The 26,039-nt window shown below is 38.9% G+C and overlaps 1 protein-coding gene across 1 annotated transcript in view; it reads left to right on the top strand.

The window, feature by feature from the left end:
* The first annotated feature begins 1,228 nt into the window (after nucleotides 1-1,228).
* Nucleotides 1,229-26,039, top strand: part of LOC141287172 (uncharacterized) — a 57,704-nt gene continuing 32,893 nt past the window's right edge. Inside the window, exons 1-2 of the mRNA XM_073819307.1 lie at nucleotides 1,229-1,390; nucleotides 15,528-15,619. Of these exons, the coding sequence (XP_073675408.1) occupies nucleotides 1,349-1,390; nucleotides 15,528-15,619 (134 nt within the window). The 5' untranslated portion in view covers nucleotides 1,229-1,348. The remainder of the gene's footprint in view (nucleotides 1,391-15,527; nucleotides 15,620-26,039) is intronic.

Here is a 26,039-nt window from a genome sequence, read left to right as displayed (position 1 = left end):
GTGTGTTAGCATTTAGTATTTAATGATTTTTGCACCTTTTATACAATTTTGAATATAAAAACAGGTTTATAATAAACTATTAGTGTAACGCTAATCAGTGTAATTTCTAATGAGGTGAAATGCTATTGAAATGTTCTTGAAGCACATTCAAATTAAATTTTACAAGTTTTTTTTTAATGAATTGTAAAGAAATACACTTAAATTGCAGTAACTGTATTTGAAGTGGTATTTGAAGTGGTTCCATTTTAACACAATTTAATATATTTAAATACATTGCAAATAGCTTATAACTCATCTTAAGCATATCTTGAAATACATTAAATAGACTTAAAGTTGCTTCGAAATAATATATTTAATATGCATTTAGTACAGTGTCATTTAAAAAAAAAAAAAAATATATATATATATATATATATATATATATATATATATATATATATATATATATATAACACTATTTAAATATACTTCCTACCTGGGTTAATTAAAAAAAGAAAGTTTAGTTTTTCCACTTGTAATTTTTGTGCATGTGAATGGGTTTTTGTGTTTTTGTTGTTGTTTTGTTTTTGTGCATGTAAATTAGGTTTCATGCATGTGACTTTGGTTATGTGTGCACTGTGTCTTTTGGCTAAATTACTTTTTAGACTAATTTCACTCCATTTTGTTTGTTTTCCAGAAGTGCTTACTGTGGGTACTTTACATAACACCGCCATCTAGTGGCTTACCTGGGTTCGGAAATTAGTCAAATCCAGTATCATGAACAATGAATAAAGCATTATTTCCACAAATTAAATGCAGGGCTTTTAATAACCACAACAATAATACCAACAACATTAATAATAATATTTTTATTATTATTATTATTAAAAGGAGTGCCTTCCTGATTTCTTTACATACTCATTCTTTAGTTTATAATTCTCACAATATTGTTAAAGTAGGTATACCATTTCAAGTTAGAAGCATGAAGTTACAATAATACTTGTGATGAAGCTGGATGAATTTAGAAATAAATCTAAATTGGGTTAAATTATTTACAGATGCACAATGAAGTCACAAGCTATTAAGGGGGATACTAATACTGTTTTTGTTTTGTTTTTAAAAAAAGTTAAAATTAAAGATGTCGTCTGTCCCGAAAGATGTAAAGGAAAGCTGTTTGCGCTGGAGGAAAAAATAAGATTATGTCAGACTTCAAAACAGTGGATTTGACTTGTGACAGCAGCGACAACAAAAATAGAAAGTGAAAGTGAAAGTGTAGTTGGAAAACAATCCTTCAAATGTTCGCGTAGCTCGTGTTTGTGTTAATACAACACAATAATCGATCAATTCACCGGGATTAATTTAAGACAGGATGGACACGCGTACAGAGGATTCCGTTCATTGCAGTAAAACGGTAAGGATGATTCAATACGCACTTGAACACCAGTAGCACGATCAAGGTCTGTTGCAGTCATCTGTTCTAGGGTTCAGGATGTGACTGCATATTCTCTGAATAGGCATGGATATCGAATTCCAGAAACAACACTTTACAGAGACAGAACGTTATGTTATTTGTGTCCTCAACTGTTTTATATTGCCATGTGTTTTACATTTCTGAGCGCTGGTGAAAAGCATCAGATCTAATACACTTCTGTTTACACCTTCCTGTTTAGTATATCTTCCAGCGAACAATAAATATGAACACCATCATTTCGCTGCTTTCGCTTTACACAAAACGCAGTTTATGTCATTAGGGTCATGACTAGACCATAGGCTCAGCCTCTAAACGTGCTTTGAGTACGGCTCCTCTTCGCTGCAGCTGGTTACAGTCCATTGTAATGTGTATTAGACTGCACTTTTGTTAAGTAAAATGCATTTGTACCAGGGTTGACTCCCACGCATTTGGGTTCACGGTTTAAGGCTGTGGCTCATGCACATCTCACGCCGAAGTGGCAAACCTGTGATATGAAACAAAGTCACATCTTTCAAATGTTGTAAGTTTAAAGATTTAAGCTTAAGATTTCAAACAATAAATACCGTTTTGGCCCACTTAATATAGCTAATTCGTTGTAGCGCCTCAGTTAAAGTCAAAGCCATTGAAAAAGTTCCGGTGTTGTGCCCAATTCCGACCCCCTAGCTGCAGACTACCCCCTCATCGCGTGCACGCGGACAGTACCGTTGTGCTTCCTGTAGATGGCAGTTAATACACCGAAATTTGAGTCAAATGCTTCATTGATCTATTTTTTCCTGCAGGTGGCAGTGTAAACTCAGAAACGTGTTTCATTGCTTGTCAACATTAATCGTAAAACGAGACTAGAGAATGCACACGGTATCTATTTTAATAGATTTTGTATTTTTATTTTTTTGTCTCCTTAGACAAAATCACCATGTGCTGGTCGAATTTTACTCTAAGGTGTTATGCTTTACAGAAGAAGGGTAGTTTATTAATACGAACTTTATATTGCAATGAAAAAACAAAAATACACATTAGCCCACTGTATTCAATATGAAACGTAATATAATATCATGTTTCAAACTCCACTGAAACATATATGATATTACAATACAATTTTGCACTAAAATAATAACAAAAATAGTGTTACATTAGGATTTTTATTTAGAAAGGGCCATTTTCACCAACATGCCTGGAATTACCCCCTAACCAGTCCTAAAATGTGCCATATAAAATAACCTATAACAGTACTGTATGTAAAATGACACATTTAATTCTGTCTACAAAAGCAGATTGAGTGTTTAGGGGGGTGTTATTTTGGCAGGCCCATTTAACCCACCTGCCTGGATTTGACCCCCCTCATTTCTTTTGTCTAAATACCCAAAGAGTCACTAAAATGGGTCTGATACACCTATAATAGCAGAAATGTATGTAAAATGACACATTTAATTCTGTCTACAAAAGCAGATTGAGTGTTTAGGGGGGTATTATTTTGGCAGGCCCATTTTAACCCACCTGCCTGGATTTGACCCCCCTCATTTCTTTTGTCTAAATACCCAAAGAGTCACTAAAATGGGTCTGATACACCTATAATAGCAGAAATGTATGTAAAATGACACATTTAATTCTGTCTACAAAAGCAGATTGAGTGTTTAGGGGGGTATTATTTTGGCAGGCCCATTTTAACCCACCTGCCTGGATTTGACCCCCCTCATTTCTTTTGTCTAAATACCCAAAGAGTCACTAAAATGGGTCTGATACACCTATAATAGCAGAAATGTATGTAAAATGACACATTTAATTCTGTCTACAAAAGCAGATTGAGTGTTTAGGGGGGTATTATTTTGGCAGGCCCATTTTGACCCACCTGCCTGGATTTGACCCCCCTCATTTCTTCTGTCTAAATACCCAAAGAGTCACTAAAATGGGTCTGATACACCTATAATAGCAGAAATGTATGTAAAATCACACATTTAATTCTGTCTACAAAAGCAGATTGAGTGTTTAGGGGGGTATTATTTTGGCAGGCCCATTTTGACCCACCTGCCTGGATTTGACCCCCTTCATTTCTTCTGTCTAAATACCTAAAAAGTCACTAAAATGGGTCTGATACACCTATAATAGCAGAAATGTATGAAAATTTATGCATTTTGTTTTATTTACATGGACAAATTGAGTGTTTAGGTGTAACCCACCTGCCTGGATTTGACCCCCCTTATTTCTTCTGTCTAAATACCCAAAGAGTCACTAAAATGGGTCTGATACACCTACACCACAACAATACTTTGTGTGAAACTTTACATTTTTGACAACCCCACTCCCTCATTCTTCTGACTGGATGCCCCTAAATTCTAGTAGCCCCAATAATACCCCCCTAAACACTCAATCTGCTTTTGTAGATAGAAATTAAACGTGTAATTTTGCATACAGTACTGCTATAGGTTATTTTTTATGGTACATTTTAGGACTGGTTAGGGGGTAATTCCATGCATGGTGATGAAAATGGCCCTTTCTAAATAAAAAACCCTAATGTAACACTATTTTTGTTATTATTTTAGTGCAAAACTGTATTGTAATATCATACATGTTTCAGTGGAGTTTGGAACATGATATTACGTTTCATATTGAATACAGTGGGCTAATGTGTATTATTATTTTTTTTCATTATTACAAAATAAAGTTCGTATTAATAAAACTACACTTCTTCTGTAAAGCATAACAACTTAGTGTATAGTTTCGACCAGCACATGGTGATTTTGTCTAAGGAGACAAAAAAAGAAAAATAAGAGAAACGCCATCTGCGCGTCATTAAAATAGATACCTTGTACATTGTCTAGTCTCGTTTGCGATGAATGTTGAAAAGCAATGAAACACGTTTCTGAGTTTACACTGTCACCTGCAGAAAAAAATAGATCAATGAAGCATTTGACTCAATGGTGATTTTGTCTAAGGAGACAAAAAATAAAAATAAAAAATCTATTAAAATAGAAACCGTGTGCATTCTCTAGTCTCGTTTTACGATTAATGTTGACAAGCAATGAATCACGTTTCTGAGTTTACACTGCCATCTGCAGGAAAAATTAGATCATTGAAGCATTTTGACTCAAATTTCGGTGTATTAACTGCCATCTACAGGAAGCACAACGGTACTGTCCGCGTGCACGCGATGAGGGGGTAGTCTGCAGCTAGGGGTCGGAATTGGGCACAACACCGGCAGGCTTATTTGATCTTGTCAGCGTCGCCACCACGCGGTCACGTGATTCATGGAGCTCTCAATAGTTCAAGTGCAACTGTCTGCAGCCTGCAGATCGAGGCGGGGCTGAATCTGGGGCGAGGCTGCACGTGTCGCCCCGCCCACATGCCTTCTCATTGGTTGTAGGTAAATTAATGACGTCGACGCAACATTCCTCCCACAACTCATCTCATTGGTTAGTGAAAGGGATTGACGTCGCTGCCACGATAAACAGGAAATGCAGTTGGAAACTATACTTATGAATAATACGTTTTATATAAACGTTGAATCCTTTGCTTATTTATTCAGCTTTCAGATGTGTACAAATCTCAATTAAGTTTTTGAAAAAACGTACGCTTATGACTGGTTTGTGGTCCAAGGTTACATACATTTACAAGCAAGACATCTTTCCGCTGTTTAGTTATCCCATTTCTGGCAATCAGTGACTATAAATCAAAATGTTAACCAGTGGTGTTTATTTACAGCTTTTTTTGATTATTGTCTTAATTGTTAATAAGATACATAAATGTGGAAAATTCTCAGCAAGAGTGTCCACTATTAAATTAATAAATAGAAAAGGGTTGTTAAACATCAGAGTTGTTTATAATTACAAACATTTTATGACACATGAATGAATTATGACGACACATGAATGAATTTCACTGTTATTTATATATGATAATAATGTTCACAGTTATTTCTGATTCTCCCTCCCAGTCTAATGGCACGCGAAACAGCAGTCTGGGTCCTCTGTGCTCAAATATATTAATTTCTCTAAGAAATTGAAATAACACCCCATAACAATCTGTTGACACTTCCCAAAGTATATCTACTAAATTGAAACATATTTTGATTTCTTCTAATTTCGCTATTAATTGACCATATCGGATTACTTGTTTAGTCATTTCTGGTCAACTGTACTGTGCCGTAATATGAGCGTACTTTGCTCGTTTTCTCTACATAATCCACTCCAGAGCCATATAAAAAGAGAGTTGCGACACTCCCATAGGCTTCCATAGGAACTGAGGAATGCGGAAGTAAAGCGTGTCATGGAGCGGTCAATAGTTCCAAACAACCAATAGCTCCTCCATTGAAGCCCATTCATTTCAGCGCTTCTCAAGCACAGTCGCAAGTATATTGAAGAAATTACTGCATTTCTTTACATTTTAACGCATCAGCTGACCTCTCGAAAAACTGGCCAATAGTGGTGTTTTATGAAGCGTGTTATAGTTAATGTTTATCGTTAAAAAATAAACAGTTAAACTGTAAATGCAGCTGGATAACGTGAGAAACACCGTAATAGCGACCATAACCAGATACTAGTTGTCATATTTTTATGTTTTTAGTCTTTCTGCAATCTTTCTCTCACTGTAGGAGGTTGAATGAGTTTCAGTAAAGACTGCATTCAAGAAACACGATAAAAATGTATGCCGAATGCAATTCGTTGCCTTGTGTTTTTTAAACATTATTTTCATCTTTTCTATTATGTTAAATGCCATTTTTGCTTGCCTTTTATAATATTCACTTATGTTGTATATTTGAATATCATAAAACAAGAGTAAATTACTTTTTTTTTATTTAACATTAAATCGTTAAATCGAAACATACTGTATAAAAAAGTGTTTGATCATGTCCAAATACACATGCAGATGTATTTAACCTTAAATATTACACTAACTGTAATCTAAATACTATATTAGAAAATGTTATCTTTTAAATGGTCAGGATCATTATTGCACATATTAAGTACAAAAAAAAACTCAAAATATTTACTAAATAGAACTTAACTATATATATTACAGTTATTTAATTGAATAAAAGTTACACTTAAGGTGTTTGGTCACATTTGACTGCCAAAGAGTATGAGAACATAATTATGTCTCTTTATCACTCCCCAGAATAAAATGCGATTGTAAAGCGTATTCAGAGAAGTTATCAATACACAATCAATGCACATTATGTGTTAATAATTACTCGAAATTGCTGCAAATATAGTAAAACTGCTGTCTATCCTATTTAACCCCATTCAAACACATTGACAGCGCGGAGCTGTTTGGAAACTATTGAGAGCTCCATGAACCACGTGACCGTGCGGCGGCGAGATCAAAGCGTGTCGCAACTCTCTTTTTATATGGCTCTGATCCACTCACAATCGAAGAAAAGTGTTGTTTGTCTAAGAGGACCAAACGTCCATGTATACCGTTTCAAGAATGACAAATGCCAGTTTAAAAAAATAGGAGAGTAAATCGGCTAAATATGCGCGATATATTGCTATGATTGACAGTAATAACTGGACCAAACATCTGACAAGCTGATGGCAAAAAAGAGCTTAAATGATTCAGACTAAATTTAGAGTAACAAAACTACAGCGGTAACAAGTATGGTTAAATATATATATATATAGATCAAAAGATTTTACAGTTCAAGGTAAAACTTAAAAGATGTAGTTATTAAATTTTATAAAATATTTCATATTCCTATCGATTCATATTGGGTGCATTATTTAATTATTATAAAACGGTTAGTTCCATTCCTCAATTCTGATTGGTCAGCAGCTGTGTTTTATTCACGATACAGCACGGCTACGACCGCTTCACTCAACGTTCTGTGTATCATTGAACCTCCTTAGCAACCACCCTTAGCAACGTAAACAAAGATTTAGCAGTTAGGAACTACTTTTTACAGTGGAAGGCAGTTAATGATTTTACTTTATGAAAACGTACAACCTAATATATATAAATTAATATATATTTTTGATATTAATATTTTTATTGTGTGGTAACCATTTTATAAAAGCAATAAGGTACTTGAGGCCGTGCTGTATCGTGAATAAATCACGGCTGAAGGGGTTGCAGGCGATTTATTCACGATACAGCACGGCCTCTCGTACCTTATTGCTTAATTATACCATAATTATTTAATGTATTTGTAGTGAACTATATATTAGTATTTAAATAATTCACCCTTATAGGCTGTTTGTGTGTGAGTTTAATGATTTTCTGCACTTGCTATACTATATACTTAAGGACGGTAAAAGTACTACAATTTATTGTACTAGTAATTTTATAATACATCGAAAAGCAAGACGTCTTGAAAAATATAGGGAGTTTAAAAGGCAGCTGTATAATAAATAATCCTCTGCTGCCATCTTTTGGTTATATGGGTAATTCCATATTACGCTCTGTGCATAAGGTCAGTTGTCTTCAGTTTCATATTTCCTGCACTCTAATATGACGTGTTCCACTGTTTCTTCATGCCCGCAATATTCACATTTCCCTGTGTGTGCCATGTTTACCTATTTTCAGTAATGTTCCATTTAATCCCATGTGTCCAAACCGAAGCCTTGATATTATTGTCTCTTCTCGCCTATTCCTCTTTGTACACCTTATTTCTCCCACTCTCCTTTGAATCTTATGAAACCATCGTCCTTTCCTATTTTCTTCCCATTGTTGTTGCCATTGTTTCTTTAATTTATTTTTAATAATACTCTTAATTTCTGTTCTTCTAATACTAACTGTAAAATCAATTTGATTATTTTTAGTAACTTCCTTTGCTATTTTATCTGCTATTTCATTTCCCTTAACTCCATAATGTTTTCAACGTCATTACTTTGCCACCAATGAGATGAGTTGTGGGAGTTACGTTATCTCGACATTATTAATTTACCTACAACCAATGAGAAGGCATGTGGGCGGGGCGACACGTGCAGCCCCGCCCCAGATTCAGCCCCGCCTCGATCTGCAGGCTGCAGACAGGGGCTTCTCTAATAGTTCTAAACAAACCAGCGCTGTCTGTTTTGTTCTATTTGTTCTGTGCATTTTGTAATTTCTGTTTGTTATTGCAATAAAGGAGAGAAAAAAAAAAACTCAGATATTCCTTACATATAATGTGACCATACACCTTAAATTTTATTTTTTCCAGTTAAATACATGTTTTATATTTTATTTCAATAATGTCTCATTTATATTTTGATGAGATTTTTTGGTACTAAATACTATTTGTGCAATAGATGTGGCCCATTAAAATATTTTTACTTTTATTACAATTAGTGTAGTATTTAGGGTTAAAATAGATACATGGGTTTTAAATTATAATGCAACTCTAAGGAACTCTGCAGGTTTGCTAGTGCATATCAGTCAATGTATTAACGATGCCAACTTCCATGCATACCCCTTCTCATCTTCTGTTACAGAAATATTTAATGTTAACTTACAATAACTACAGATTCTCTCTGCAACTCTTGTATTACTCCATCTACCTGCTTCTATAGCAAGATGATGACTTGAACATCTAAAAAGGAACAGTGATCGTACCAGTTGCATGTTATACACAGACTCAGTGTAGCTCTCTTGTAGAAACAGAGATTTGTATTGTGAATATATATGTAACTTCTTATTTTCCAAAACTGATGTATAACATGCCTCATGTGCTTTTTAACTGTGAATGTTCTTATATCACCAGCCTCCCAAACACTAGAAAAACCATAAAAAGTAACCCGTTTTTTTTTTACGTACTTCATCTAATTGAAAAAGCATATTATAGCTTTTTTTTTTTTTTTTTTTTTTGATAACGATGGTTAGACGTAGACACTAATTTTATCCAGTACATGATACTTCTTTTCATATATGAAGTGGTCAATACTTCTTATAGTGGAGTTTTTTCAGAATGATACCTGAACATTTTCAATACACTCTACTGGTTCAAAACCCTATATCTCAGATAAATAATACAGTATAGGTTTAAATATGCAATCAAACAAATACAAGGATTGATTACAGCTAATTAAAGCATTGCTTTCTTGCCTTGGTTTGCTAAAAGTTGTTGGGTTTTCAACCATGATCAATTTTGGTGTAAACCACATACCCAGATATTTATAACAATTAACCACTTCAGTCTGTTCACCAGCAAAATGCCATTTTTAATCTTTATTTAGAGAGCCCCCTTTTCTAAAATAAATAAATAAATAAAACAATTTTCGTTTTATTCAAATTTACTCTCATACTATAAAGATTGCAGAATTTTTCCAGCTGTTCAATCAGTTTCTGTAACCCTTCAATTGTATTTGCTATATTAGCCATATCATCAGCATATAACAAAATCTGCACTTTTGTGATACTTTCAGTCTGATTACCTTTACAGTTTTTCTTCAACATTGTTAAATATTCATTTAAGAAGAGAATAAACAAACGTGGACTCGCCATGCAGCCCTGTCTTACACCAGTGGTGCAGCCAAAATACATCCTTTCATAATTTAAATTTAGAATACATAGATCTCAATACACTAAAAACTTTTCCACCAATGCCATTCTTAGTAAGAGTGAAGTACAAAAGATTATGCTGAACAATGTCAAAGGCTTCAGAAAAATCAATAAATATACAAAGCATCCTTCCTATTGCTTTGTAATATATTTCTGAACCACTGACCACTGTAAAATAAAAATAGTATCTATTGTAGAATAACGTCTCTAGGTTACGTATGTAACCATGGTTCCCTGAGAAGGGAACGAGACACCGCATCCCCTAGGGGTCGCTATTGGGGAACGCCGCAGCGTGACTCGTGTCTGAAGAATGCATATAGAAAAACTACATGAAATGGCCGGCGACAGCGTATGACGTCACCGCGGCATGACCGCCGCTGCTGGTGCATCACTACCGGGCGTCACTGATAAAGAGGCGCTGGTGTAAACACACATCCGCTTCAACGTCTGAAGCTTCTCGTCCGAAGCATGGCAAGAAAGTGTAGGGGACGCGGTGTCTCATTCCCTTCTCAGGGAACCATGGTTACATACGTAACCTAGAGACATTCCCTTCTGAGGGAACTCTCACCGCGTCCCCTAGGGGTCGCTATTGGGGAACGGTAATACCCATGCTTCCATGCTGAGGGGAGTGCATGCTATGATAGCCAGCACTAAGCATCAATTCTGAGAAGAATTGCCCCAATTAGGACATGGTGATGGCTGTCAGAACGTTCTCCCCCACGGCCAATGGCCTGGACTGTTACCCACTTACCTGGATGGGTCAAAGGACCCAGGGCACAGCTCAGGCTTGGAATCAAGCAATTCCTTCGGGGGAAATGGCTAAGTATCAACTTAGACTTATTTAGGCACTGCCACTACTACCGGGTCTAGTTCCCTCGGTGAACTGACTCACAGATAGAGAGTAGCAGATCTGTCCTAGGACGGAAACCATTCTAGCCGGGGTTACCATAAGGTAACACACCCTGGATAACAGATGGTCAGGAGATATCAAAGGTGATATCGAGTGGAGCTGGGCCCAGGGAGACCGGGGTTTTAAGACCAACTCAAAAATGGGAACGAAGAGACCGCGTAACCCATACCGTATAGGATTTTAGAGAAGAACCCAAAAATTTTGTGGGGACTTACCACTTATGTGGATTTTAGGAAGTGCTCAGAGATTTCGTGCACACTTACCACTATTGTGGATTTCAGAAAGTGTTTTCCCAGGGGGTTTCACTACTAAAGCTCCAGGCTTGTCAGAGATGACAAGCACTTAGATAGGGGAAGAACCCTCCTTTAAAAGAGGGGAGCAATGCTACACACCAATCAGGACAGACAGTCCGCAAACTGTTAGTCGACTGATGAAATCATGGAGCTACTGACCATCATGATAGTGGACGTGGATAGCGGACAGACTCCTAACCCTGAGCTGCAGGGAGGAACATCCGTCCTTGAAAAAGGGCAACGCTCTGAAGGGACCCTTTAGTGTAAAGGGGAGCATATTAAACCCAGTCCACATGGATGCTTATTACGCATACTAGGAGAAGGTGGTGCTCAGAAATTACCCTTGCTTAGAAGGGGAGCATACTCATCCCACCAGGAGCCGTGCTCTAAAATGGGACCCTTCGCAAAGGGGAGCAATCGTGTTCGATTCAGGAATTCAGGAAGAATACCAACACCCGCCAGAGGGTGGTGCTCTGAGAGGACCCTTTCCGCAGAAAGGGGAGCAGCCAAAGTCATCTCAAGGCCCTGAAAGGGGAGAGCTCCTAGCTAGTCATGAGTAGGGTTGGGTACCGAAACCCATATAACCGGTATGTACCGGACCGAACAGAACGCGAATTTCGGTGCCTCATTTCGGTGCCACTTAAGTGCCTGAACTGTCTATTGAAATATTTGTCTTCTGGTGCTATGACACGGATGTAAGAAGCATTGATTTGTCAACATGCATGATCGCTAGTTACATTTAAATACTGCATTCATGGGGTGTCAGAATGATCGGAAAAATTATTTCCTGAATAAGAAAACTCATGTGAACGTCGGAAAGCTTTGATGATACAAATCCAAGACATCTTTGTAGTTACTGACCATTTTCACATTTCGAATTAAAAGCACAAATCGTCGGGAAATTAATCCATCCGAGAAGCGCGTGAATGCAGCAACTATCGTTACACTTGCTCTGACTGCAGCAGGTGGTCTGCCGTTAGCTTAGCTAGCTACATTAAACACGCTTAACTTAAAATGCCAAAAACTAAATGTTCTAAAGTGTGGCTATATTTTATCAAATGATTCAGACAGTGCCACATGCAGCAAATGTTTTACAACAGTTGTGTGTAAAGGGGGAAACACGTCAAACTTAATTAAACATTTGAGGGCACATGAAATAAACTTGAAAGCAGAGAGATGTACCGTGTTTGACAGTTTGCGGACATCAGCTGGCACTATCAGCAGGGTGCGATTTGCTCTAGTCTATGCATCCTTGCCTCTGCTGAATTATTTTTATTCCCGGTGGGGATAAAGCATCCCGTGAAGCTCTCCTACGTCCTGATGTAAATCGTCTAAATCAAATTTTTCGCGATCAGTGCTTTAAAGTCCTGTTCTGAATCAAATGATTCACCGTACTTGCTTTTAAGTTTAGTTTTGAATCAAATGATTCGCGATCCGATTGGAGCGCTTCGAAACAGTGAATCATTTTGCGACGCAGTGTATAACATACTGTGCGTTATTTAATAACCACACGAAGCCAGTCACCATTAACAAAGGGGTTATTATTAAAAGGAAAAAGCAACAAAAAACAATTAGGAGGATGATTCCTCCCGCATATACATTTGAGTGCAGTGCAAGGGAAATTCCCCGAAACCCGAGCCTTAAAGGGACTGACACCCAGACCATTACAAGTGGTTTACTAATTTGTAAATAATTTCAAATAGTTTCAAAAAGCTCTGTTTATACTTTGCTCACTTTCTCTATATAATTTATTCGTTGTCTGAAATGAAATCATTACAATTAAAAGACCTAACTTACAATGTTTTTTTATGAAATTGTGATCACATTAGAGCAGGGGTTTTCAAACCTGTCCTGGAGCCTCCCCTGCCCTGCACATTTTGCTTGTCTCTCTCTTCTAATACACCTGATTCAAATCATCAGCTCATTAGTAGAGACTGCAAGACCTGAATTGGGTGTGCCTAATAAGGGAGACATACAAAATGTGCAGGGCAGGGGAGGCTCCAGGACAGGTTTGAAAACCCCTGCATTAGAGAGTTTTCGTATTACAGTTTTTCTCAATTGCTTAAACACATTTCTTGAAATTATGCCTCTTATTTGCGAAACTCTAAACACAAATCCACAACTCCTAACTCAATTCCCCAAACTTCTTATATTGAGGTCAAAATGAAGCTCTCCACTCAAAACAGCACAATCTTGCTGAAAAACCAAACTTTGCTCTCAGACATGACACACAAATCCTCAAAAACACACACACTACAACACAGTTTTACACACTGATGAGATAAATTCAAAACAATACAACCAAAACAATCCAAATAAAAAACTTTTCACATGATGAAAACAACAAATCTATGCCTTTGCAAGTGTTTTATTCCTTAATTTAATGTACTGTAGAGTACAGTACAAAACAGCAAACAACAACAAAATATAATTTTTCTGCCCAGAATCCTGTCTTTGGTCTGGGACAGGCCAAATAACCTCTTCAGCATCACAGGCTAAATTAGCCCTGGCCAGGCAGCAGGGGTCAAATCCTCTTGCATGCCTGATCCAACCCTGGCACTCATCAACTAAAATATATGAGACTGCTTGTTTTCTCGCCCTTGCCCTTCCTCTGTCTCTTCCACGTTGTCGTTGTCATCCACCTTCTTCTCCTCCTCTTCCTCTTTCACCTCCTACTCTTCCTCTTCAAAATTACACATTACTGTATGTGGGATACTGATTGAAAAAGACTGGATAGGATTCACAGTTACACTTGTACTGTACTAGTGGTCTGAGAAAAAAAATAAAAATGCATTACAGTGTCATTGTGAAACAGCAAAGAAAAAGAAATATGGGCACAAAGGTAAAAATAAAAATTAGAAAGTCTACTGTCAGATTTTGTAACTCCTGCGTTGTCCTCTGTCTATATACAGTATGCTTTCCAATTGAAGGTTCAAGAGATGTACCTTTGAGCTATTTCAGAGAACTGCTTTATCATTGGTTGATATACATTATCTTCATTAGTGAAAGTCAAGATTCACTTGAATAATTCATGGCAAATTTACAAAAAGTCTAATAGAAATGTGTAGAATATATGATTGACAGTTTATAACAACTAGATCAAAAATTTTGCATTTAGGTAATGACTTATACGATGAGCTAATGACTTGATGTTTTGAGGGGTCAAACTATTGCACAGAGAACTATATCATACATTTTGAGCAACATGACAATAGCAACTGATAATGTGGGAAACCGCAGACAAATGTATCTAATCAGTTGTATGAATGTACCAAAGCAATCACAACTTGATCAGAAGAATGAGAAGCTTTTTATGATGTGCACAAGAGACTAGATGATGTGGATGTTGAACAAGTAGTTTTGACAATTTCATTTCTGATCTGAGAAATGCACCAAAGTGACTGAGAAAAACTGTAAGCTGACTTTGGCTTCTTTTAGGTTCTGATTTGTGTGTGCTAAATTTTGACTCCTAGTGTTTCCACTTGGATAATTGTGTGCTAATTGAGCTCAAACTTCACAGATTGAGTGAACAATGTTGAATGCTTGTGCTTTCTAAATGACCACATGGTGTAAGCACTGAGAAATGTAGGGGTTTGTGTGTAGAGTTTTGCAGTAACAGTTCACCAAATATAACTCATGTGTCAAAGCAGGGAATAGTGTTTATTGTTTAGGGAAATGGGTGTGCTTTTTCAAAAATGGCGTTATAGTTTTGAAATTTTAGTTCAAAAGACTGGTTATAGTGTTTTAGCAATTGAGAAAAACTGTAAAAACATTTCATGACGTGACACGTAACATATTACACTAACAATTTGGTCGACTTCCCACCTATAGGAAGAGAAAAAAGGTTTTCAAAAGCATCCCCCCTCTGCCCCCTGGTTTAGACTTGAAGGGAGACAGATCCGACCACTGGGCATGCGCACGTCAATCAAACGTTATTTTTATTACACTGTATAACAATAATACTGTTTTTGTATTATAGTAAGGGCTAAGTTATGAATAGATTTGGATGGATTATTTTGGCATCTCTTTGTTTCATCCACTGATGCTGAATCCTGAGGCCCTGAAGTGTTTTTATGGTGATCACAGGCGTTAGAAATTAAAGTGCAAATTAATGTCAATGTTGTGTGAAATTACAACATCAAAACACATGACAGTTCATGAAATATATAGTTGAGTTTAATCTTAATGTCCTAATGTACCCATGTCCCTTGTGTGGTTTTATTGTGCTTACTTGTTTATCCAACAGTTATTACAAACATTTGATCATACTGAAATTCTTGTTTATAGTACTGAATTATCAAGTTAACAAAGGTTGCAATTTTGAAAGTAGCATACTTCAGTACAGCATCTTCAGCTGCATTTCTGAATGTCATTTAAAACTGTTTTTTTTTTTTTTTTTTTTTAGAACAAGAAAAGACGTATCCGGAGAGTAAGAAGTCCCTTACGATACACCCGCCCATATCGGCCAAGGTTTGATGGAAAAAATCTGCGCTCACGGTAAGATTATGTATAAAAAAAAAAATGCATAAATCAATGTTAAGGCTGAATACAGAGGTGTCCAAACCTGTTTCTGGAGGGCTGCTGTCCTGCAGAGTTTAGTTCAAGCCCTAATTAAACGCACCACTAGTTAAAGGGGTCATGAACTGCCTTTTTATTATTTCATACTGTTCTCTGATGTTCCCTTATACGGTTATCAAGATTTTTACATCAAAAAACATATTTTACAAGTAATAGTCAAGTCAAGTCACCTTTATTTATACAGCACTTTTAACAATAAGAGTTGTGTTAAAGCAACTTTACAGTATTAAATAGGACAATAGTGGGTCAATAATGCAAAAGTATGTTGTAACAAAATCAGATTTGCAGAGGACTCATCTGGTTCATCATAACTGTATATTTTCATGTTTTCTCAAGCAAAGCAAGCAAAGTGGTAAATAAAAAAAAGTATATAAAATGTATATTTAAAAAATAAATAAATAAACATCGGGGGAAAAAATCTAATAAATTGTCACGTATCTGGTCTATCCTGTCATCATGAACTCTTGCACCACACTTCATGGACTTCATTCCCCACAAGCCACTGCACTAATCACTGCATTCACCTGCTCTCACTTTACTGATTACCGCTCACAGCTGCACCTCATCACACTGACTGCATTTAAGCTTCTCACACACACAGCCACTCTGCGAAGTCTTATTGTTCCGTATGGTCTGTATTTCCGAGCGTTTTTTCCCGAGTTTGTTTTCCCTGTGTTTTGATTCCTGGACTCCCTCCCGTGTTTGATTCTTGCTGCCAGCCCCGACCTTCTGCCTGTGTTTGACCACAATTTCTGCCTGCCCCTTTGTGTTTGTTTTGTATCAAATAAATGCTGCAAATGGATCCGCACGTCTCAGTCTGACTCCCTGTGACAGAAGACTTCGCCATTACAAGGATCCAGCAGCTATTGTGGAGTTATCCGGTTCCAGCATGAATTCAACGGTGCAGATCATGCTTCTCAAGCAGGGTGAGCGGACTATTGAGGATTATGTCATGGCCTTCATCAAATTGGCAAATCTGTCTTCCATGGATGATCAATGCCTGATGATTTTCTTCCGTGGAGGACTCTTAGAGCCATTGGCTTCCCTCATGCCAATGTTTGAACCGGGCTGGACTTTGCAATCTTATATGGATCTTGCTCTTTCGTTGTGTGGCTCTCCTTTTACTGTGGGAATTGTGGAGGAGAACCATCTTCCCACAGTAAGTCCCAGCTCAGAGCCACAGCCTAAGATGTCTGCCAACCCAGAGCCACAGCACAAGATGTCTGCTAGTCCAGAGCCTGTTCGCAAAATGGCTGCCCTTCCAGAGTCTCCGCCGCCAGAGCGCCCTCCAGTGACCGTGCCGCCAGAGCGCCCTCCTGTGACCGCTCGCCCAGAGCCTGCTCTTCCAGAGTCTCCGCTGGAGACGCCCAGCCCTCCAGAGTCTCCGCTGGGGTCGTCCAGTTCTCCAGAGCCCGCTCCTCAAGAGCGCCGTCCAGAGCCCTCTCCTCAAGAGAGTCTTCCAGAGCCTCCGCTGGTTCAGCCCGGCCTTCCAGAGCCTCCGCTGGTCCCGCCCGGCCTTCTAGAGCCTCCGCTGGTCCCGCCCGGCCTTCCAGAGTCTCCGCTGGTCCCGCCCGGCCTTCCAGAGTCTCTGCTGGTCCCGCCCGGCCTTCCAGAGTCTCCGCTGGTCCTGCCCGGCCTTCCAGAGCTTCCGCTGGTTCCGCCCAGCCTTCCAGAGCCTCCGCTGGTTCCATCCAGTCGTCCTGAGATTCCTGTCTGCCCGGTTCTGGTCACGGAGCTCATGCATGGACTGTTCCCACCCACCCTCCCTGCTGCTCCAGTCCCGCCACCTCTGTCTCCTGACAGTCCCTCTGCTCACCCACATCCCACCTTCGGTGCAGAGGACTTGCTGTGGGACTGCCAGTCTCCATCGGTGTCCAGACTGAAGGATCCCTCACCATCACCTCCAGTCTCAGAGTCCTGGACTCCACCTCGGCCCTCCGACCCTGCGGCTCCACCCCGGCTCTGTGCTCCCTCGTCTCCGTTGTCGGCCGTCGGCCCACCAGCTCCTCCGGGCTCCATCGTCTCTCCGGCTCCGCCCCGGTCAGTCGTCGCCCCACCTTCGCCTCTGGACTCTACTCCTCCGGCTGCGCCTCGTCACTCCGTCCTGCCGGCTCTGTGGACCTCCTCCCTCCCGTGGGCACAGCCTCGATCCTCTGTCACTCCGGCTCCGCTGCGTACCTCCGGACCTCCATCTCCGCCGGGGTCGCCAGAGCCTTGGGTTCCGCCTTGGTCCTCCGGATCCTCTGTGTCGCCCAGGACCATCGACTCTCCAGTTTCGCCTCGGGCTCCACCGGCTCCACCTCCGTCGGCTCCGCCTCAGTTCGTGGTTCCAGTACCCCTACATGGACCTGGCCCTCCATCCCTCCCCCTGTTCCGCCTCCGCTCCACCACCCTCCAGGTTGTATTAGGTGGTTAGAGCGTCTGGAAGCCGCTCCTTGGGGAGGGGCTCTGTCACGTATCTGGTCTATCCTGTCATCATGAACTCTTGCACCACACTTCATGGACTTCATTCCCCACAAGCCACTGCACTAATCACTGCATTCACCTGCTCTCACTTTACCGATTACCGCTCACAGCTGCACCTCATCACACTGACTGCATTTAAGCTTCTCACACACACAGCCACTCTGCGAAGTCTTATTGTTCCGTATGGTCTGTATTTCCGAGCGTTTCTTCCCGAGTTTGTTTTCCCTGTGTTTTGATTCCAGGACTCCCTCCCGTGTTTGATTCTTGCTGCCAGCCCCGACCTTCTGCCTGTGTTTGACCACGATTTCTGCCTGCCCCTTTGTGTTTGTTTTGTATCAAATAAATGCTGCAAATGGATCCGCACGTCTCAGTCTGACTCCTTGTGACATAAATAAATAAAATCTGATTTCTTCTCTGATTTCATTGTTATTTGCAACATTATTGTTTTTGCCATTTTGCATGGTCGTAGTATCACCCGGGTGGGAGTTTTAACTCCTATTCACTGGGAATTAATTAATAGTCGAAGCAGAGACATATAGACCGGGGGAATCCCCCACCTCCCCACCATCTGAATAGATCATAACGTAATACGTGTAAACGTTGTTTGGTCGTTTTTACTTGGAAAAGCAGCTATAAGTTTTTTATGCATGAAAAAAAAACTACAGATGAACCTAAAACAATAGAAGAATTTGAGATGAATTTCATTTACCAATAAGGTAGGAAATTTGCATACTTTTAAATCGACACCTGCCACAGTGTTTCCCTTATTGAGTTTGTCCTAAAAGCCGTTTGGGGGGGGGGGGGGGGATGTCTTAGCACTCAGCCTACCCTGTTAAAAACTTCACTGGATCGTCTCTAGGTGTTGATCCATCATCTTGGCTGGGTACAAACTGGATCTGGCGGCTACGGTGACCTCGGAATAAGAACAAAACAGACTAATATTAGCGTAGATGCCATTCTTCTTACAACGCAATGAGTAAATTACTTGTTATGGGAAGTGTTCCCGGTTCCGGATGACCTAATTAATGCAGCCTAACAATCCTTTAACGGATTTGGATTATAGGAATGTGTTAACGTGTTAAGTGTAGGCCAGGTTAAAGAGATGTGTCTTTAATCTAGATTTAAACTGACAGAGTGTGTCTGCCTCCCGAACAGTGTTAGGTAGATTGTTCCAGAGTTTAGGCACTAAATAAGAAAATGATCTGCCGCCCACAGTTGATTTTGATATATTTTAGGTATTATTAAATTGCCAGAGTTTTGAGAACGCAGCGGACCATGAGGGACTATAATGTCATAAGAGCTCGCTAAAATACTGAGGAGCTGAACCATTGAGGGCTTTATAAGTAATTAGCAAGATTTTAAAATCTATACGATGTTTAACAGGGAGCCAGTGCAGTGTTGACAGAACCGGGCTAATATGGTCATATTTTCTGGTTCTAGTAAGAACTCTAGCTGCTGCATTTTGGACCAGCTGGAGTTTGTTTATTAAGCGTGCAGAACAACCGACCAATAAAGCATTTTATTAGCCTTATAGGATATTTTCTGTCCAGTTTTTAACCTCCCTCATCAGTGGGCATATTACAGAAAGATTCTAACTTTAAAATCTTATCCTATCTGTTTGGTAGCCATGGTCATTTCAGTTAGGACCGTATTTAGGACAAAAGCTATTACACAACAGCATTTCCTAAGTATGTTATCTTATCTTAACTACAGAAAGGGATGTTACAGAAACCGCCGAACTTGACAAAATACACATTACATATATTAACAACTGAATATGAAGAACGGAGATGTTTAATAGTAGAAAGACACGTATAAGTAATTACAGACTGCCGCACAATTGCTGCATATTGGATATTACGGTTAATGCAGGACACCGCAAAAACATTTTTGGCAAGTCTTGCCCACTTCCTGTTTTTGACTTTGTGAGTGAGCGAAGGTGAAAACTTACCAGATAGTATCGCTTTGAAACTTTGATAAGATCGGTAGAAAAGGCCATTTCCACAGCACTGAAATTTAAAGATTGGTTTTGTTTGTTGCTGCTATGATTGGCTAACAGTTGTGTATGTTTGACAGCCTACATTTCCCATAGATGGACGTTGCTGTGATTTAGGTCAAAAACAAATAAATACTCAGTACATATCAAACGGTCTGTAATAACAGACAAAGCAACAGTGACCACATAAAAAAAACAGTTACTCACACTTGTGTGGTGTGACATTACTGTTGGATTAAATATAGCCTGCACATCATCGTCTTTAACTTTCAATCTTTTTAAAAATCCCGTTGCGAATTGTTCCTTGTTTGTCAATGAATCCACAGTAAAATGGAATGAACAAAAGTGAACACCTAATTTAAAAAAGTTAATTCACTCTTTCCGTTGGGATCAAAAGGAAGGCAATGCAAAGGCTGATGTACAGCATCTTGTTTAGAGCCATTTTTAAATGACCTCTTCAAAATATCAAGGTAATTTTGATTTCTTAGTTCATGACCCTTTTAATCAAAGTTAGGGTTAGGGTTCTAGGCAAGTGTGCTGGAACTGTTGCAGGACATTGGCCCTCCAGGCAGGGGCGCCGCTCGCAATTTTGGGCCCTATGACAAAATATGAGTTTGGGCCCCCCCTACTACAGCAAAGTAGATCTCTGGGGGCCCCTAAAGGGCATGGGCCCTTAGAATCGTCCTAACTTACCCCCCCTTAGCGGCGCCCCTGCCTCCAGGTGCAGGATTGGACATCCCTGGTACAGTAAAAAATAAAGAAATAGAGAAGAGACATTAGCCGCCTCAAACAAGATAATTCTGTTAATGAAATTCATGTTATGAGGAATTATATGGCATTCCAAATGTGAGGAACACAAAAGAAAATATTAAGAGAGTGAAAAAAAATCAGCTGTTTAAGCTCTTTAGCTGATCAATCCAGTACTTTTTTTATGAAATAAAGAAAATAATTACTAACATAATTAACATTGATGAGAACAAAAAAAAAAAAACAGTAATGTTTGAACAAATCACTATTTTGTTACAAACAAAACACATAAATATAAAACATCTACTGTAAATGCACCAGTGTGAAGGCATTTTTAGTGTTTAAGATTTATGCAGAGCGTGTGATGTCTATATAGCACAACTGGACCAAACAATGTCAGCTTGTGTGCCTTTGGCAAGGGCTTTGGCAAGGGCCGTCACTACTGGGGTAAAGCAATTTAGAAATATATTGTAATACACCACAATAAAAGGTGCATATCACTCTGTCATATGGGTAGCTTTGGGGCTCTCTGATCACGGTTTGGTTTATCTTGCCCTACAGGCAAATCAGCTAAACCTGTAATAAGGACTGTAAAAAATAATAAAGCAGAGCGTGATTTACAAGCCTGTTTGACTGCACTGACTGGAGTGGTTTTGAAGCTGCTGCTACCGATCTGGACAAGCTCACAGAGACTTTATATGTCATGTTTTTGTGAGGATATGTGCGTCCCCACCAGGACATTCTTATTGTTCAATAATGATAAACCGTGGTTTACTGGGAAAGTCAAACAGATTCAAACATGCCAAAGAGGATACTTACAAAAGTGGGGATAAAATCTTGTAAAACCAGGCCAGGACCAGTCTAACTGCCAGCTGAGGAAGTTCAATCTGCCTCAGGACCTGCTCACACAGTTCTACTCGGCCACCATTGATTCTGTCCTGTGTTCGTCTATAACAGTTTGGTTCAGCTCAGCTACCAAATCAGAGATCAGAAGACTACAACGGATAGTCAGGACTGCTAAGAGGATTATTGGTGCCGTCCTGTTTAACTGCCAAAACTTTACACTTCCAGAGTGAGGAAAAGGGCTAAGAAAATCACTCTAGATAGCTTAGCAATCCAAGGGCTGCCTTTATCTTAGACAATCCAAAAGAGTAGTCAAAATAGGCAAGTGGTAAAATATACACTGCAATCAAAATGACAAAAATTGACAGTAGTCAAAGGGATTTCAAACTAATGGATTTATTAAATACAAAATAGAAACAGTCCATTCAGGTTAATACTGCTAATGTAACACATAATACAAATATAAGAACAATATAAATCAACATAAAAACAAAACATAAAATTATTAATTTGACCTCTGCTGAAAATATGTTTTAGTGTGCTAAAGTATTTATTGGCAAAGCTCACTCTTTCCCTGAGGTCTCTCAACTTTTAACACTTGCCCCTATCGGCTGAGGTTACACAGATTAAAAACAAAGAATTGTTTAAAATGTTTAGATGTTGGGTAAGCAGATTAAAGACAGCAAGGCAGATATAAACAACAGTAGTGTATTTACACAAAACAATAACATAACTAAAACAACACGGTATACAGAGAATATTTAGATTGCTAAAATAGTCTTTCAATTCATACCCTTAAAACAGTCCAAAAGCAATTCATAAATAATAATCCAAAGTGTCCACCCAAGTATATACAATCAAGAAGATGTGTTACTCCAAAGTGCAAGTGCAAAATAGTCCTGGTTGGTAAGTAAATCCCCAAGGCATTCCTTCACAACACAGGCAATAAACCAGGCAACCTTCTTCTTCTTCTTCTTCTTCTTCTTCTTCTTCATCTTTCAGGTTTTATGGCGGTTGGCACCTCACTTAGAAGGCGCATTACCGCCACCTACTAGACTGGAGTGTGGGCAGTACAATGGCGTTGAGGACAGTGAAACTAACTTAAAAAAAAAAACTTAATTGGATTGCATATGCATTTTAAATTCTTTCAATTAACCCAGTATTTTTTAGGTAATTTATTAATACCTTGTGCACTTTCCCAGATGTATTTCCCAATATAAGTGTCATATTTTGTTCTTTGATTTGTGTCTTTAATTCTACCCTATCATCCTCATATTTTTTGCATTCTAATAGTATATGTTTTACTGTCTCTTGTGCATTACAGTGATTGCATAGCCCAGTGGGATGTTTCCTTATTTTGTACAATGTTGCATTTAAACCAGTATGATCCATTCTTAGGCGCGATACTATCATCTCCTCCCTTGGGCTCCTGCCCATCTTCATATTTGTGACTACCTGTTTTTGAATATTGTATAAATGACGCCTTGTATCTGCTACGTCCCAATAATACTGCCATATTTTGAGTATGTACTTTTTTATGATAGCCTCTGCTCTACTTACTGGTACTTGTACATCTACTACCTCATGCTTTATAGAGTTTTTTGCTAGTGTATCCACTATTTCATTTCCTTCCACCCCTACATGGGCAGGAACCCAAAGGAAAGATACCAATATTTTCTGATTATGAAGTGTGAGGAGTAAATAGAGAATTCTATATATGAGGTCTTGTCTACATGATACCTTTCCAGACTGAATGCTGGTTAATGCTGACAGACTATCTGATGCTATAACAATCTCTTTGCTCTGAATATTGCCTTCCACCCACTCTAGTGCTAGCAAGATAGCTATTAACTCCACACTGTATACCGACAGGTAGTCTGTTGTTCTTTTTTTACATGCTACTTCATACCGGGGTATGAAAAAAGCAGCACCAGTCCGGCCTGTTTCAGCTTGCTTTGATCCATCTGTAAATATAAATAACTTGTCTTGATATTGCTCTACATAATTTTGAACTATTAACCAGTGTAGCATTATTCCTGATCTTTCCTTTAATATTTGCTGCAAGCTTATATCTACAGATGGCATTACAAATTTCCAAGGTGGAATCTCTGGCATAGCCAAAGTGGGGCTTATCTGCAACTGACTGAGACCTGAATTTTGTGCTTTTACATTCCCCACCCATCCAAAGCTATTGAAGTTGCTTTTATTATGTTCTGCAAATAGCAACCTGCTTCCTGGGTGAAGAGTCAGGCATTCTTTTTCTTCTTCTTCTTTCTTTTTTGGCATACCACACGTATCAGTGCATTACTGCCATCTGCTGGAGACTCAGATCAGAAACACTTTCCCTGTCAGAGTCCCTTCTCCTTTCAGGCCACAATAGAGCCAGAAGCCCAAGCAGCGCTGCTTGTTCAGTTCCTCTGCTTGCACCTCCAGCATCATGCAGCCTGTGGATAGAGAAGCATCTCTGGTAACATTCACATTAAAGGAAAGAATGGGAAAGGACGTGACGTGTGGCCAAGTATGGTGACCCATACACACCGTGAACACATACCCAGGGAAGTGGGCGGTCATTTTTGCTGTGGTGCATGGGGGGCAGTTGGGGGTTCGGTATTTCTTCCACTACTTCTTCCTCTTCCAACTTTTCTTTGTATTGCAAGTAAATGCCCCCCTTTAGTCTCATTCTCCCAATACTGCTGCCATCTATGTAGCACTTTATCTTTTAATACAGACTTCATTTCTCTCATACTATGTGCTAATTCAGTTTCCACTCTCTTATCCTCTACTCCTTGTTTAGCCAACTCATCTGCCTCTTTATTAACATTAATTCCCACATGAGCTGGAACCCACATAAACTGCATTCTCATTCTCCTTTGCTGCAAATCAATACGATTTTGAAGGATTTCCATAACTTGATCGGGTCTTGCTTCTAATTGTTGATTACTGATACTAACTAACACTAAACATGAATCTGAGCATATGACCGCATCTTGAATTTCAAGTTCTTTGATCAACTATACCGCTATCAGAATAGCCGTATATCATTTCACCTGTATACACTGACAACTGATCAGTTATTCTGGTCCTTTTCTTTATCTGTAACTTTGGGATATTAACTGCCTTTCCTACTCGTCCTCCACTTCTGGAAGCATCTGTGAATTTAAGAATACTATTTCTAAGCCTAATCTTTATATATTATTTTGCTCTTACTACCTCCATTACCTTATCTCCGTCTTTTTCTCTTATCTCCAATCAAGTTAAATCTACACTTAGACATGGAACAATCCACAAAGGAAAATGTGGATATATGACTCTTGATATACATTTATACTCCTCAGACCCATCACTTATCCTTCCTGCAACTACTGAACTAAAACTCTGATTTACTATATATGATTTCCATAATTTCATCTAGCTTACATGCCTCCTTAGCTAAAACATCTGCAACTAGGTTCCCTTTAATTCCTATATGTGCTGGAATCCACATGAACACTATCATCACATTTGTTCTCTGAAGTCTAAATAAAATTTCATATATTTCATATATGCAATCCTACCCGTTCTTTGATGATATCGACTTAATTGAACTCAGTGCTGAACTGGAATCTGAACATATAATTATTTTCTTCATGCCATTTTCCTCTGTCCAGTACAAAGCAGCAATTATAGCCATCAACTCTACTGTATATATTGCCAAGTGATCTGTAGTTCTTTTCTTTATTGAAATACCTCATTTTGGTACAAAGCCCAAAACCATCCTTCCCGTATCCAAGCTCTTGGAACCATCTGTGTACACTGCAGTATATTCATTATATATTGCATAATTCTATCTTCTATTATCCCTGACATATTAGCGATATTTCTATAATCCCGGCTACTGTCAAGTAAATCCAAATCAACTAAAACTAAAGGAAATAACCATGGTGGTGGTACTGCTATTGGCACTGCTTTGTTAAAACCTTTATCATTCAATCTCATCTCTTTAGCCACTTCCATACTATCCCTTCCAAAAAAGAATGTTTTGTCTTTTCCATATTCCCAACTTGGGGCCTCCATCTTAGACCACACTGCTCCTTTATATGGATAGGCTACTTTCTGCTACCTGTCATACGAATGCTCACATGACAGGAGAGTCTCAGTTCTTAAAGACAAACATACATTTTTAAAAGGAGTAAAACCTTAACAATGTGTTTAAAGAAGACTGAATGGCAATTAGGCCATAAGAAACCACATGTGGACCAATAAGAAGTCTCTCTGTTCCAGGAGACTATTGGGGTCTTCTCATTGCCC

This window comes from Garra rufa, chromosome 15 (genome assembly GCF_049309525.1).
Source record: "Garra rufa chromosome 15, GarRuf1.0, whole genome shotgun sequence".
NCBI classification, from domain to species: Eukaryota; Metazoa; Chordata; class Actinopteri; order Cypriniformes; family Cyprinidae; genus Garra; species Garra rufa.
Note: the sequence above shows the minus strand (reverse complement) of the source record. Positions and strands in the feature narration are given on the sequence as shown.